Source organism: Ostrinia nubilalis, chromosome 1 (assembly GCF_963855985.1).
Source record: "Ostrinia nubilalis chromosome 1, ilOstNubi1.1, whole genome shotgun sequence".
Taxonomy (NCBI): Eukaryota; Metazoa; Arthropoda; class Insecta; order Lepidoptera; family Crambidae; genus Ostrinia; species Ostrinia nubilalis.
This window is the reverse complement of record NC_087088.1, coordinates 1,289,490-1,305,981: the sequence shown is the minus strand read 5'-3', so window position 1 is coordinate 1,305,981 and position 16,492 is coordinate 1,289,490. Positions and strand designations below refer to the sequence as shown.

The 16,492-nt window shown below is 40.4% G+C and overlaps 1 protein-coding gene and 1 long non-coding RNA gene across 2 annotated transcripts in view; both read right to left on the bottom strand.

Moving 5' to 3' along the window:
* LOC135076910 (uncharacterized) overlaps nucleotides 1–6,233 on the bottom strand; it is a 40,803-nt gene extending 34,570 nt beyond the window's left edge. Inside the window, exons 1-9 of the mRNA XM_063971430.1 lie at nucleotides 6,162–6,233; nucleotides 5,508–5,645; nucleotides 3,884–3,943; nucleotides 3,034–3,157; nucleotides 2,661–2,788; nucleotides 1,483–2,579; nucleotides 1,062–1,285; nucleotides 468–644; nucleotides 158–307 (exon numbers count right to left, since the gene is read on the bottom strand). Coding sequence (XP_063827500.1) covers nucleotides 158–307; nucleotides 468–644; nucleotides 1,062–1,285; nucleotides 1,483–2,579; nucleotides 2,661–2,788; nucleotides 3,034–3,157; nucleotides 3,884–3,943; nucleotides 5,508–5,645; nucleotides 6,162–6,233 — 2,170 coding nt within the window. The remainder of the gene's footprint in view (nucleotides 1–157; nucleotides 308–467; nucleotides 645–1,061; nucleotides 1,286–1,482; nucleotides 2,580–2,660; nucleotides 2,789–3,033; nucleotides 3,158–3,883; nucleotides 3,944–5,507; nucleotides 5,646–6,161) is intronic.
* Nucleotides 6,234–6,541: 308 nt separating this feature from the next.
* LOC135074758 (uncharacterized) overlaps nucleotides 6,542–16,492 on the bottom strand; it is a 120,243-nt gene continuing 110,292 nt past the window's right edge. The window contains exon 4 of the long non-coding RNA XR_010257892.1: nucleotides 6,542–6,619. This is a non-coding gene — a long non-coding RNA (uncharacterized LOC135074758). The remainder of the gene's footprint in view (nucleotides 6,620–16,492) is intronic.

Genomic DNA, 16,492 nt, shown 5'->3' with positions numbered 1-16,492 from the left:
ACCGGAAGCCAGGTGCGCGTCGAGCGAGGCGAGCTGCCTCCAGGCGGCCGCGGGCGAGAAGCGCGGCATGGACGGCTGCTTCTTGGGCAGCGTGGGCCGCAGCCGCAGCGCGATGCCCAGCGAGCCCGGAGCCCGAGCTAGCCCGACCTGCACTCACCGGAAGCCAGGTGCGCGTCGAGCGAGGCGAGCTGCCTCCAGGCGGCCGCGGGCGAGAAGCGCGGCATGGACGGCTGCTTCTTGGGCAGCGTGGGCCGCAGCCGCAGCGCGATGCCCAGCGAGCCCGGAGCCCGAGCTAGCCCGACCTGCACTCACCGGAAGCCAGGTGCGCGTCGAGCGAGGCGAGCTGCCTCCAGGCGGCCGCGGGCGAGAAGCGCGGCATGGACGGCTGCTTCTTGGGCAGCGTGGGCCGCAGCCGCAGCGCGATGCCCAGCGAGCCCGGAGCCCGAGCTAGCCCGACCTGCACTCACCGGAAGCCAGGTGCGCGTCGAGCGAGGCGAGCTGCCTCCAGGCGGCCGCGGGCGAGAAGCGCGGCATGGACGGCTGCTTCTTGGGCAGCGTGGGCCGCAGCCGCAGCGCGATGCCCAGCGAGCCCTCGGAGCCCGAGCCCTCCGACCCGTCTGAGGATAGCGCCGATTCTGAGGATACTGCAAAAAAAAAGATTTTTTTAATAAGTACAGAAAGAGTTTTGATTCGAAACAGTTTAATGGCTTTTGAGGTGTTACTTTTATGTTACAAATTATTGGGTTATTTCCAGAGTTTTTGACGGTCTACTAATAAAGGAAGGCGTAGCAGTAGCAGTGGGCAGGCCTCCCACTAGGTAGACCGACGATCTAATGAATGTCACGCGAAGTACCTGGATGCAAGCAGTGCTGCAGGACTGGTCGTTATGAAAAACCTTTGGGGAGGCCTTTGTCCAGCAGTAGACGTCATTTGGCTGAAATAATAGTGCTGATATTTCTGCCATTACCTAGCTTCTCTTATGTTATTTACTTGAAACATGACCTGTGTTACATTTGCACCGTAACCTTGACTTTGAATCCGCTAACAAAATGACCACTCACAGTTCTTAGTCTTGCAGTCCTCCTTAAGCTTGGCGTTGAACTTGTCGAACTCGGCGTCCTCGTCGTGGTAGCCGAGCAGCTTCTTCTCGATGAGGTGGAAGTTGCTGATCTCCTCGATGATGGGGCTGCCGAGCCCGGGGAAGTCCTTCAGGTGGTCGCGCGGCGCCGTCTGCTTGCTCTCGATCATGCCGAAGTAGAATTGCTTTGATGGCGCTGATTTTTGTCTGCAAGAACATTTTTATATTTGTTAAATATAAACTAAGATGCATCAAGTAAATTTATGGCCCCATATGAACTTCTAAAAGTTCTGGAAGTCGAGACGCATTAAGGCTGTAACGTTATCACTTTTGGATAGGGGCAGAAGTACAGTACTGAAGAGTTAGTACAAAAATTTTGTAGCATTATTGCAAGATTTACTCACTTTTCTGGTGCAGTTTGGCTAGTCGCAATATCCTTTTTCCTAGTCGGCGAATGTTCAGGCGTAGATTCTTTGCCAGAAGCTTGTCCCCTGTCCGGTATCGTCCTGCCATTCTCTTTACCGGTAAACTTTGATTTACTAACTATTGGATTACTCTTCGCATTAGGAGTAGTTTTCTGTGGGATGGCTGTCTTAGGTTTGACTTCATTCGTTCGGGCCAGAGGCCGTCTGCTGATTGCTGATTTTGTTTCTGGTTTGATAACATTGCTCGGTTTAAGACTAGACTCTTTGACTTTGCTCTGGACTGCTAATTTCGTTGGGTTTGGTTTCTGCGCGCTCGGTTTATCGTTTTGACTAGTTTTGTTTTCACTAATATTAATTTTACCGCCTAATTCGTTTCTTATCCTACTTGTTGCCTTTTTAAGTTCAGCTTGGAATTCATCTTTTTCTTCATTATTCTTCATTAATAGTGAAGGAAGAGATTTTCTCAAAGGCTTGTTGTCCGCTAACGGGCTGAGATGACTTCCTTTCAGTTGCTCGCCTATGGCTTTGATTCTGTTTTCATGTATGGCTCTGGGAGACTCGCTCTCTTTCTCACTCACGTGTAAAGTGTTGTCGAATGTCTTTTCTCTTCTCAGCGACGGTTGCTCACTGTCTTCCTTCTTGAATCTTTCGGAATATCTGAAATTCCTGTTTAGAAGTGGTGTCTTCCACGCCTCACTCTGCTCATTTGTCTTGGATGTTTTCGCTCTACACCCGCTGACTCTATCTGTCCTTGTTTTTCTGTAGTCTTGTTTCGTTTGCAATATTCGTTCCTCTCTTTTCAGAGACGCGGAACTCTGCACCATATCCTTGTTGTCCGGGTACTTGTAATGCTGCTCTTTGTCTTTGCACGGCGACCTGTATCTTCTTTCAAAGGTTTGGTTCTCATTATAGTCTAGCGATCTGTACTCTGTACTACTAGTTCTGAAAGCTGGTTTACTATCTAAGTGACCGTTCAGTTTTTTGGTTTCGTTTCTAGTTTTGAAAAGCCTTAGTTTCCTTTGGGGTTCTGCTCTCGCGTTCCCTTCGCTGGAATCTGGCGATGAACCCTCACAGTTCTGGAAGAAACAACATGAGTGTTAAGTAATATTGTAGGTTTTGGATTATTGTTTAAATACAGTTGTTATTAGAATACTTACATCATGGGTAGGAGGAGGTGGTGCTCGATATTTTTTTCTGAAATGTTTATTACATTTGGGCTTTTGCTGTTCTTCTTCGATTCGCAGATCAGGTTCTGATCCAAACCTTTTATTTAAACTACTGCTACCTGAAAAAGAAAGGTGTCTCTTCTGATTACGACTGTATAACGATCTTTGTAAGTACAGGCACACAGGGAAGTCTTAGGGCCTTGCCACACTGGCGGTTTACAAGCGCTTTCAAAGCGTAGCGGCGACGCAGCGAACACGTCGCGTCTCGCGACTTCTTCGCCTCGGAAAATTGTCCATTGTGGCAGCTCACTTAGCATACTAAACAAGAGGAGTCTAAGAAGGTGGTGAGCAATAATGCACTTACTGTCGTTGTGCCTAAGGTCGAGGTTGGTGTGCGAGCGGTGCAGCGGGTTGCGCTCGCGGGCGCGCTGCTCGCTGGCCTCGCCCGGCGCGCCCGCCGACCGGGAGCGGTACATTATGTTGGAGTGCTGGAAAAAAAGAAGTATGACAAACTAAAACCTTGCTTTTATAGAATGAGGGCTTAGGCCCTATAACTGCTCTATTTTTCTATGCTAATAAAAACGTTTCTGTGATCCAGTGTTTAGAGAGGTGCACTCTCTAGATTGTGATGTTCTGAGTGAGATTCCCTGAGCCCTGGAGGCAACTTGCAGCGTGGAGGTGGGGCGGTATCTTTGCTACAGGAGTAGCAGTGGTTGGATTAATTACAGGTCACTTCTTCTTGTCGTGTAGACAACAAACCTATACAGTGTCAGCCCAAAACTCCGCTACATGAGTGGCGCTATGAGTAGCATCATTAAATCTTTCCGCGTGCAGTTGTTTGGGCACGCAGGACACGACATAATGTGCTTCATCGACTGGATAATAAAACCTTAGCTAATTATCGCTAACCTAAAGTAACAGGTTGTGTGTCTTGGGCAGTTGTACCTGATCCTAGCTACACAGGGGTATCAGTGGTGGTATTACACAGACGAAGTGTTACATGGTTTACTGACCACATTTCCATGGGGTAGCCTGGAGGCATCTTGTAGCGTGGAGGTGGAGCGGCGTCGTTACTACCACAGGAGTAACAGCAGTGGAATTACAAACAGGTCACTGGTTGGGTGTCTTTGGCAGCTGTATCTCTAAGTTCCCCAGCTACTGTGTAGAAAGGATTCTTAAAATTACATTTAAGATGTGTTATATGGTGTACTGACCACATGTCCATGGGGGACCCTGGAGGCGTCGTGCAACGTGGAGGCGGGGCGGCGGCCTTGCTACAAGACAAGCAGTGTTGGGTATACAAATAGGCATAGCTGGGCATTAACTCGTTAATCCGTTAATCGTTAATTAACGAAGTTAACATTTCTATTAACGGATTAACTTTTAAGTTAACTTTAAAAAATGTTAACGGACTCGTTAACTTCCGTTAAATTATCCTAAGTCCGTTAATCCGTTAATCCAGTACCTACTATTTACCAAAAGCACGCTGAAAAACGCGTTCTGACAAGTACGTTCGGGCTTCCAGAACTTCCAGAACCCAAAACAACAGTTTTTGTAACCAAATCACTAACGACACTTGTTAGTATGTGTGGGACAACTCTTGCAACTGAATTTAAGACCAGTTTTCATCAACCGATTGAGCTGAAATTTGGTATACTTATGTAAGTACGATGACAATGCAATGTCTTGGATTGTCGACAATGCAATGGTATCATTGAGCTGGTCTGATGATGGAGTCAGGAGGTGGCCATAGGAATTCCTAAATGAAACGGTGGAAACTTATCGAGTTTGGGTTTGCTGGATTTGTCTTTTCGAGCACTTTGGTGCTAAATTGTATTGTAATTGAACCAAGGCTCTGAGATTGAGATACTACTAAAAAGTGTAAAATAAAATTATAATAATTAAAAAACTTTTTTAAAAACAAGCTTTTAATCTGAAATGCAGTTGTACTAAAACGAAAAAATTAATTGTACTTTGCAAGGTTCAAATAATTTCGAAAGCTTGTAGCGCAAACAAAAAAACCGGCCAAGTGCGTGTCGGATTCACGCACAAAATCAAAATTATCTTTATTTGTTTAGACTAATTAAATTAGTACTTGCAAATCGTCAAATGCTCTTAAGGAGCCTATACATGTCTCATTCTTTTTTTGCCCTAGCAGCGCTTCGAGACAAACAAGGATTCCGTACCATTGATTTATGAAATTATTATTTTTTTAATTTAAGTTATTTGTATGAAAGATTACGCGGTAATAACGTATGTGTTTGATGAAAAATATTTTTTTGAGTTTCAGTTCTAAGTATGGGGTGCCCCCAATATTTATTATTATTTTTTTATTTTTGCATCAAAATCTTAATGCGGTTCACAGAATACATCTATCTACCAAGTTTCAACAGTATAGCTCTTATAGTTTCGGAAAAAAATGGCTGTGACATACGGACGGACAGACGGACAGACAGACATGACGAATCTATAAGGGTTCCGTTTTTTGCCCTTTGGCTACGGAACCCTAAAAAAGAGGAGGAGGAATAAATTCCATGCGCGATACAAGCATTCGAAATGTTTGAACCTTGCATACAATTATTTTTTTCGTTTTATTATCTTGTGTTAACGGATTAACGATTAACGTTAACTTGCGTTAAATCTTGTGAAATGTAACGTTTTAACGTTTAACGAAGTTAATTTTTTTATTAACGGTTTAACGATTAACGAAGTTAACTATTTGATTAACGGTGCCCAGCTATGCAAATAGGTCACTGGTTGGGATTCTTTTGAAGCGGTACCTAGTTCCTTACTACACAAGAGTAGCAGTGCAAGTCTAGTGTTACATGGTGTACTGACCACATGTCCATGGGGGACCCTGGAGGCGTCGTGCAGCGTGGAGGCGGGACGGCGGCCGCTGATGGTGCCGCCGGACTGCAGGATGGCGCCGTTGTCGGTGCTGCGCAGGCGCGGCGACTCCGGCAGCGACGGCAGGACCTGGAAGTGGATGAGCGTCGTTTAAGAAAAGTGGTAACATTTGGGATGCGCCGGTTCAGGAACTATTTTGCATTGCAAAGACTTTAAAGTTTGTTGAATTCAAAATGTATCAGTCATAAAAAGATAAAAAAAACTCATAAAACTCATTTATTTTTGCATATAGGCTTTTAAAAGCACTTTTACACGTCCCAATATTAACCCTACTACTGCTTCGGGACAATAAATGGGCTGGACAATACCTAGATAATGTTTAAATACGAATATTTCAATACTATAATATTTCATGCGTCACAAAATGATAATTTACAATCTTACGCCTTAACCTTTTAGGGCAGTAGCAACGAGCTCGTTGACATTGTTCACAGGTCGAAAAACAATTTAAAATTTATCTAGCTCACTATTAGAGCTAAGCGAATATAAAGATGCTCGATTTAGAAAAAAAAAAACAATTTAACCCCTTCAATAGAAGCCACGTCAATTTGAACTTCACGCTCCAAGTAATAAAGTCGTGGTTACCTTGGGCGCGTGTCGCGGCGGCTTGTGGGGCAGCGTGTGCGCCGGCGCAGGCTGGCTGCCCACCTGGCCCATGCCGCTCACCAGGACACAGCATCTTGAACTTTATGCTGAAAGTAATAAGGTCGTGGTTACCTTGGGCGCGTGTCGTGGCGGCTTGTGGGCAGATGCTGCTTACCAGGACACAAGCGTCTCCAACTTTATGCTGCAGGTAATAAAGTCGTGGTTACCTGGCAGCGTGTGCGCCGGCGTAGGCTGGCTGCCCGCCTGACCCATGCCGCTCACCAGGACAGGACACAAGCATCTGGAACTTTATGCGGTAAGTAATAAAGTCGTGGTTACCTTGGGCGCGTGTCGCGGCGGCTCGTGGGGCAGCGTGTGCGCCCGGCGCGCGCGCTGTGGCGGCGCCGGCGCAGGCTGGCTGCCCGCCTGGCCCATGCCGCTCACCAGGACACAAGCATCTGGAAATCACAGTATGGAATTAATACCTTAATAACGTTACCTTCTACAAATGGTGGGAATATCACAAGAAGACCCAGACAATTAGGAGGATCCATGAGTGACAAAATATTTTAATTGAAAATAATAAGCACAGATTCCTGATTTTCTGGCACATAAAACGTTATGGTTTGGCACCCCTCAAGTATTGTGTTCATCTCTGAAAATCGAATACTTCACATTTACCACCACTTGAGCAATTTTTGATTTCAAGCTGGTACTACTGCTGGTAGGTACGCAATCTTTTCTTTAATGGAATAAGTAGGTAGTCAATAGATAATCACATGTTTTTCACACGGGCTTTGAAATTATAGTTATTTAGCTTCTTTTAACAACACCCGTCACTTTGTTGAAGAGAAAATATAGACACTGATTAACATGTAAGATACTAATAATTGTCAATTTACACGACATTTTTTTTGGGGTTACGCTGACGGTCTACTTATTACACCGACCGCGGTCGCAAATCGACTGGAGCAGCGAGTATTTGGCGCCCCGTAATGTGAGGTAGAATTAGATAAATCTACCCTCATATTTTTTACTCGCAAAGTAAAAAACACCCGGCTATCAATCCAATGTCAAAACATTCGTGTTTGAAATTATGATTACGTAAAAATCTCGTTTTGAATGTAACGAGAGAAGAACGGAGACGGAGAGAAAACTAATTTATAGCATCTTCAAAGATGTTAAGATAAGTAACAAGGTATACAAAATATTTAGAAATCACTAAATGAGTGGTTATTAATATTAATGTTTCCTTAGGATCAACTATCTCCGGTAAAAGTCGTGTCCCGTCGTTAAAATCAATTTTAACGTGCGCCTGCGCACGTAACTCAATATTAATGGCCAAAGGACGAATTGTGGCGGGGCACATCAATTAATTTGTTTTTATAGCTGGTTATAAATATTATGTGACCATATCTAAGATAATAATTATGATGCTCTTTACACCACTTGAGTAATATTAACCGACATCGTAGAATTAAGTATTACGGAATATGAAAATAAAACCTCTCTCGAGTCTTTCAGTCAGTTTTTGTCGCGTTTTCACGGAGCACCGATTACGAAAGAGTATAAGGACGTAATATAATGAATTGAACACTGACAGGTTAACCAATTTTGTGTGATAATTATGTTACTGAAACGTAGGCGTGTTTCCGCGTAAATTATCTTAATAATTGAGACGAAAATAATGTGTATTATTAATACTTTACAAGTCTGTATTTTTACTCGTATTATTTTCGTAAAAACCGACACATTTTTATCGAACATAGAACTTAATTAGCAGCCTGAAATAGTTGATTACATCATAACAATACAAATTACCTAAATAAATGTCTAATAATAACAGATATGTTTAACGAGCGTCTAATTTATTTAATTGAAGCTCATATAAACGTCACGAAATCGGAGCAACATAACTCTTTAACGAGCCATTTCGTAATAATGTATCATTAACTGTCAAAAGTACAATTTATGCCCCGAGCCATCCTTGTTACACTGCCACTGCTCGCGACTATTAACCGTTGTGGTACGTCTACAAGGAACCATTTTCTTGTAGAGCAAGTTATCGTTAACTTATCACTTTTTAGACTTTCAAAGCAACAACCGCGTACTGGAAAACGCAGCGTGGGACGTCCACCTACAAGGTGGACCGACGACATCGTAAAGGTAGCAGGGAAGCGCTGGACGCAGGCCGCTACCAATCGATCAACATGCAAAAGCATTTGGGGGAGGCCTATGTTCAGCAGTGGACGTCCTATGGCTGAAATGATGATGATGATGATGAAAGCAACAACTTTCATAAAAAAAGTCATAAAACTCATTTTATTTTTACAAGTAGGCTTTAAAAAGCACTTTTACACGTCGCAGTATTAACCCTACCACTGCTTCGGGACAATAAATTAATGGACTAGTGCGGAGAAGAAGACAACAGTCTGAGATTAGAATACCATAAATTGAGACTTATAGCTCGTATTCACAAACGTGATTTAACACATTAGTAACATTAAGCAACATTCCGTAACAATATTACTGAAGGTTTTAAGTTAAAAAAAAAATTTCTGACCCACTAAAAATATTTGGATGTCTTCAGTGTGGTTGCATCTTTACCAAACCCTTTTCTCTAATACTTATAACGATAAACACAAAAAACATCGTGTGAGGTTCATTCATTCGGCAATTTATACTTCCTAATAGTATTTTAGATTTATGGGAAAGAAAGCTGCGCGCGCGCCTAATGAGAGATTACAAATAACTACCAATATTTTGTCAGTTTGGGACAACGACCTCCCAAGGGCACGGGGTCAAGGTGAATGTCAGGTGCGGTAACAAATTAGGCAGTTAGACAGGTGAGATGGTAGGTCATTTATTTTTGTTACAGAGTAGGTACCTATTTGTTATGAATGTTAGGTCATCAATAGTGCTACGGGTCTACTACGAAATATACTACATTGTAGCATGCAGTGCGATATCTAAACAAAAAGGTTACATATCGTCGTTTAAGTTCTATCACCTATTCTATTAAATTATCTTCTATTCTATCAAATGACTTACGTGGACAAAAGTTGCTAAAATTAGCAACTTTTCAGGAGATTGGATGAAACGACGCGTCTTTCGATTCTCTAGCAAAAATGACTTACGTGGAGTTCAATCTTTTTTTTACACATAACAAGGCAGGTATTTGACCGCAATCGCACTTGGTGTTAAGTGAGATGCAGTCTAGGATGGTACATTATATCTGCCCTGTAAGTGCTTAGTCACTTACATACTCTTCTTACAGTATTCTTAAAACTCCATTGAATAAGACCACAACTTAACATTTTTATGATTGTGTATAAACTATGTTTCTTTTTATTAATTTATACGTAGATACTGAGTATGTGTGGCTACGACAAGTTTATTTTACTTTACTACTTAGGTACTACTTCTACATTTACATTTAATAGCTAGATTGGCTTGTATGTGGTAGGACTAGCTAACACACGAGCTTGCCGACACTGCCAGCTTGTTTTACTCATGTTAGAGTACCTAAGTACCTATGTTATAAACACAATAAAGCGTCATGTATTCAGGGTTATATGTACAATATGACATAAATAACGTCCAATCTGTATAACAATATGTAGAACATAAATTACACTAGATAGCAGATAAGTCACGATCTCGCCACACATTCAATTGTTATTGTTACATTATGTGCGTTAGTCGCATGGTTGTGATAAAACTGTAATGTTCATGTAATGTCTGACAACGAGTCGTAAACTCTTGCGCAGGCGGCCTTGACACCGGCAGCGACCTCTAGAGGCTTAAGGCTTACAGAGTACCGCCTCCGTTATCTAGTGGTTAGTGAAGGTTTTTTCGATCCGGAAGTAATAGCAGTAATAGGTTCTATTCCCATGTGGTAACACTTAACCCTTCAAGTACCAGCGAATTGAGACACATTAGAAATCAATCGTTACCGCGGTCTATGCAACCACATAGGATTTGACTTATTTATTTATTCCAAAAACAAAAAAATGTTGAGTGTTGAGTGTTGAACCATGAGTTGCAAAAAATATTTTCCATTAAATAAAATTATTTTCCATTGACTACACTTTTTTCCACTGCATGTCTATGGCATTGTAAGTTATAGAGACGTTTACATTAAAACGTATTTATAAATCACGTAACATATAATGTAGAGAAGAACATCCGGAGTGTGGACATACGGGCGCTTGTTACATAGAATTGAAGCATTGGGAGCAACAAGGGCGTTCGGTACCGAAAGTCCGTTTTGATGTTATTATATCAAAACATGCACTGTACCATCTAGTTTAACATCCCAAAAACTGGTTTCGATCAGACGCTCCCTGATGGCATGAGAATAATTTATGTCACAAGTGGCGCTACGCCCTTGTTGCACACAGTAACAAAAGTGCATTTAAATTCGACCTGTATGCAGTTTTTAAAAACATATTATTGTAAAAAATGACTGAAGACTAATTTTGAGTCTTCCAGTGACTTGGCCCCCTTTTAGATTGGTCCACGGATCAAGTCGCCAGACTGAATTTTCAATTATTTATTCCTCCGGCAAATGGACTCACTCTAAGATTCTAGAGTAGATTTGTGTTGATTTGGTGTTTAATTTATTAACAAAAATATTGAAGGTTCACCTTTTTAGCTCTGGAAACTGCGGCAACCAGTTTAAAAAAGAAGAAAATATTTAAAAATTCAATCCGGCGACTTGGTCCGTGGACCTAGCTAAAAGTGAGCCAAATGATTGGTTGAAACTGGTCCTGACCTTCCAGGCAGGCCTGGAGGATCAGGCTGGACCTTCCAGGCCAGTTGCAGCTGATTCGGAAGATTCCTTTCAGTCTAGTGAATATTTTGATAAATCTGATTAAAACACGAAAGTCGAAAAAAATATTAAGAAAGTTTAATATTTTAACGGTGATTGAAATAAATACACATGTTTGACTTACATTTTAATTACAATTAATAAAATAGGTATTCAAATTGTTATTTATTTTCCATAAAAAATAAAAATTTAACTAACGCCCTATCTGTTTACCAGTTTGGTGCAACAAGGGCGGATAACACGAGTAAAAAAAATCGCATTTAAAGATGTTTCCGATTGCTTTAAAATAGTTATAATACCTTAATCTTATTGCTAAATCATGGGACTAACAAATAATAAAGTAAGTGTAAGTCAAATTATAAACATTAAAAAATATAAGACATTGAAACTTTCATCGTCAAATTTCTCGAAACTCAATTTTACGAGATACGCCCTTGTTGCACCCAATGCTTCAATTATAGTAGTTAGCATTTAACGAATTATCCATTTTGTATTTCAGGGTTTTTTTAGCTTTAAGTGTAAGGAATTTTTAATTTGTAGTCGCAAACACACGAAAACTATTTATAAGTGGTAATACATTCGCCCATTTAATAAGTGTTAATAACATTTTAAACAAAATATGTGCGTATAAAATATTTTCTATTTTAAACGTAAGTCATCCAAGCAAGCAACATGTAAGTAACAATAATTGTCGATTAATGAAAAATACGGTTCAGGAATCGCACAAATCATAACCATTCTAGCACGTGAGCTGTTTTCTTTCTTTTTGAGTTAGGCATTATAAAGTACGTTTTGTTACAGTATTGTAAGGAATATTTTTCTATTGTGTTACGATTGGTAATGCCTGCGTTCCCGCCCAGTGGGCATTGTTCGGGGTTCCGCCTCGGAACTTTATGTAAATCATTGCCCATTCATTAAACGTATGAATAATAATCAGGTACATTATTGATCTCAATCGATTTGATTACGCTATCATGTGAACGGGATGAAATAGCTGTGTTAAATTCCTAGAGCAAGACTAGCCTATTGATTCAAACGCATAATTAATTCTTTAGAGGTTTGTTTCCTAGTAATTTTATCACGACTCTTAGTTAATAAGCACGATTAAAGAGGAAAATATTTTTATCGAGTTTTATGTACCTATACGAGTCTCGTCCATTTAAAATGATTTCTGATAATCATCAAGAAAGTATTTTATAATAAAGTTAGCTCCGCATTAGTATTTTCTTGTACCATTTTTGATGTTTTTTTTTGGTTAATTACTATCAATTAATGTCCAAGATACAAATGTGTTTTCAAGGTTTATTAATATTAAGCATCTATCACAAGTTGTTAGTTTAAAAGAAAGTCAAGTCTTTCGTATTTTGTCTTATTATGGAAGCATTATATTAAACAAGTCTTGGCTCATCAGCACTATAATCTTATGGCCATATTCTCCGGACGGACGCAGTGAAACTATGATGGCGGTAAAAGCTCAAATAATGTCACATCGTTATTAACGCAATGAAAAGCATCCGGAGAAAATGCACACAAATGCATTCTGTAGTTGTTCGGATGACATAGCATGCAAAGCGTAGGGCTACCTACGTTTATGACAAGGTTTTTTCACATGATTTTAGTACTAAATTTTCCCGATAGCCCGTCGTGCTAAATTAAATAAATAACGTACCTATCTCGGATCTATTGTAGCTTTTTGATTTGAAGATATTTGGAACCTACGAAACCTTAAAAATTAAACAAGTCTACCAAAAATTTTGATACTATAAAAGGATTACTTAACATTGGAATGCAAATTGCAAAATTGGAGTGTACGTACCTACAATTAATATGCTAAGGTAAGTATGCTACTCATTTTTACGTTGTACCTAATAAAAATTGTACTAATAATAATTTTCCTCTATAACAAGATACATCCTTGACGAGAAAAATGCTAAAGAAGCGTTAATCTTAAAAAAAACCAGTGGTTAATCATACCGTCAATGAGCGCACATCAGATACAGATCATCGATCTTAACAGCGGTCCAGCGCGCACCCCTGCTCTTGCGTACTTTCTTTATGGAAATGCGCGCGCGCACCTGATCGCGACCATCGCTTGAAAGTAAGTTGACGGCTGTCATGCCCAGGCTCTTACAGTCACACAGTATCAACGAAATCTTATGCAAATGGACATGCTGTCCTAACAGGATGGTTATCTAAGGTATTTTGCGGTGAGCAATGATGTATGACCAACATGTCAAGCTAAATACTGTGGCATTTTCTATAGGTACTTTTAAGGGTGCTGTCTTGCAACAATTTTTACAGTCTGATGTGCTATAAGCTGTTTGCATTTTGTTGTGTCAAAAGATAAACTCTACGCATCTGAGAAGGGCGTCTGTCCTCTTTAGAATGTAAAAAATGGCTCTCATTATGCCTATACATACTTCGGAGCAAGTCATGTGTCAATATGAACGTATTTTTTATGTTTAGGTACCTACTGTATATTAGATCGCTTCTTGTATTAATACAACATGCCATTGCATGTCCAATGGCCCTTTGCAACCTTGTAATTTCAAGCTGACTAAAACTGTTTCAAATTCGTCATGCATTTTACATTTAACGGATGTAAAAGATACATATAAACCTATTTAGAGTTCTCTAGACATCTCTATACCGTTATTACATCATCTTATCCGACCATCGGCATTCTTCCCCTGCGGCTATACTTCGTATATTAATAATTGTCTTTAATTTTCTCATCCAGCTGCCTCATTCTGGACTGGCTAAATATCATATCGATCAGTTCCTAATAAGTACGCAGTTACGGTTAGAAAATTATTTAACTACTCATAACTAGAGGTAATTTTCGAGTTCATTACCAAAGGGAAGGGGCGTACAGATAGTGCGCTTTGAACGCATAATTCAACACTATTTTCACACCCTAAATCGTTTCAGCAAACGAGCATGTTCACGCTAACCGATTTTACTTGCGTGTTTTGGGTTTTGCATGCTCTGGGAGTCGTTCGGCGTTGTAGATTTGATAGGATGATCTCTATCGCGCGTAAAAACCGCCCTGTCTGTAGAGTCTAAGGAGCCACCGAGGACAATTATCGTGTATGATTTACCGAGCCGTCCGGGGCTGCCATAAATAAGGATTAATAGGAACTATCGGGCTTTATGTAATTTATAGGAGCCCGCTGAGTCACCGCAGATAATCGCGGGCCGCCGCCTGACGCGGTGACAAAAACGACCGCACCGTGGCGCTAGTGTAGATAAAACCTATCTAAGTAATGAACTTGCAAAGTATGGAATGCAGATTTTATCTAAGAGATTGGAAAATCTCCTCAGATTTACAAAATCGAAAATTAATGCTGGAAGGCGATTAGATAAGACTGGCTCTTAGATGAAACAGATAAGTATCTACATACAAGATCGATGCGGCGTTAATCTTCTAGGGCTTAGATTTTGTTTAGTAAAAAATTGCAGAGATAAAAAATAGTAAAAAAATGACAGTCTGATGATAAACAGTGCTATTGCCTCGTTGCGTAGTGTATTAATTATTATAAACTGTGTTAATGTAGAGTTACAGAGCGTTATGCGCAATAATTAGAAACGAACACGATTGCATTGACCATTGAGTTTATCTTCATTTACTTTACAAAACTAATTCCCATGTATTCGAGTGTCTCTCGCAGAGAACATCACATCATCTAGCAAGGCATACGATAGCATCAACTGAAACCAGGGCGTGCTCCCGCAACGGTTGCCACATTAGGCCCTTCTCACGCGCTATCGCGCCATCTGTTAAGCAGTGCCGAATGAGCATCGTTAATAGATTAGGGTTACCAGATTAAAGTTTCCCAAGCTGCGACAAATTAAACAGTTCTCAAGACACTTTCGTTGAGAGTTAAATTGCTGGTTATTATTTTTGGCAAGAAAGAGACTTTGTAATTAATTGATGTGAGTTTATCAACCGACTTCAAAAAAGGAGAAGGTTCTCAATTCGACCCGTATGTTTTTTTTTTCTATGTTTGTTACGCGATAACTCCGCCAATTATGAACCGATTTGAACAAATCTTTTTTTGGCGTATAGGTAATATCTCAAGGGTGGTCCCATTTAAATTTAATAATAGAAAAAACAACCCCCAAGGGTGGAAAATTGGGGATGAACTTTTTTATACGCAATATCTCCGCCGATTATAAATCAATTTGAACGATTATTTTTTTGTTGAATAGGTATTATCAAAAGGATGGTTTCATGCGAATTTGAAGAAAATATTTCACCCCCAAGGGTGGAAAATTGGGGATGAACTTTTTTATATGCAATATTTTTAATTTTTAGTTTTTTTTTGTGTTCACGCATTTGAAGTCGGTTTTATTTTTTTTAAAAGTTAATTTTGAATATGGCAAGCAACTGTGCACAAAATCATGGCATAAAGATAAATTTATGGAATATCTATACTTATAATAAATCTGTAGAGAGGTCAATTCTGTACATGAAATATATTTTCAAAATAACTATCAGGGGGTGATTAGTGATCGATACTGATGCCAAAAATGCAATCAGTAAAATTTTTGTCTGTCTGTCTGTCTGTCTGTCTGTCCGTCTGTATGTTCCTTATAGAAACAAAAACTACTCGACAGATTTTAACGAAACTTGGTACAATTATTCTTCATACTCCTGGGCAGGTTATAGTATACTTAGGAATTCCCACGGGAACGAGAATTAGCGGGAAAATCCTTTTGTATGAAAAATCTAAACCGCTTAAGTTAGACGCTTGAAATTTGGCATGCAGGTACCTTAGTAAACTTAAAGCTTAGTTACAACAGGATATTGCAAAATTCCCACGGGAACGGGAGTTAGCGGGAAAAAACATTTGTATGAAAAAATCTAAACCGCGTAAGATAGAAAGAAAATAGAAGGGGGTAAAACGGGATCCACGCGTACGAAGTCGCGGGCGGCCGCTAGTAAAAAATAAATTCCTAAACACTCAACAGCTTATTCAGGCGTAGTTTAATAATGTTGCCGGGCTCTAGGCATTTATCTAATATGTAATTTTTTAACAACTAGGTAAAAATCTCCAACATCTAAATAAGCGTCGAAAATGTTTCAATTTATTTGTTCACTAGCTTTCCGCCCGCGGCTTCGCCCGCGTGGAATTTTGTCTGTCACAGAAAAACTTTATCGCGCGCGTCCCTGTTTCAAAAACCGGGATAAAAACTATCCTATGTTCTTTCCCGGGACTCAAACTATCTCTATGCCAAATTTCATCAAAATCGGTTGCGAGGTTTAAGCGGGAAAGCGTAACAGACAGACAGACAGACAGACAGACAGAGTTACTTTCGCATTTATAATATTAGTTGGGATAACATATTCCAGCTGACAAACGCAATCCACAAAGGAAGAGAACATCACCTGGCAACACTGGAACAGATTCTCATAGACCGGCATGATCTCAAGATGCGTCGCCGGCGGCCATCATTAAGCAACAGTTAGCTGCGCGCGCGCACGGACGCGGAA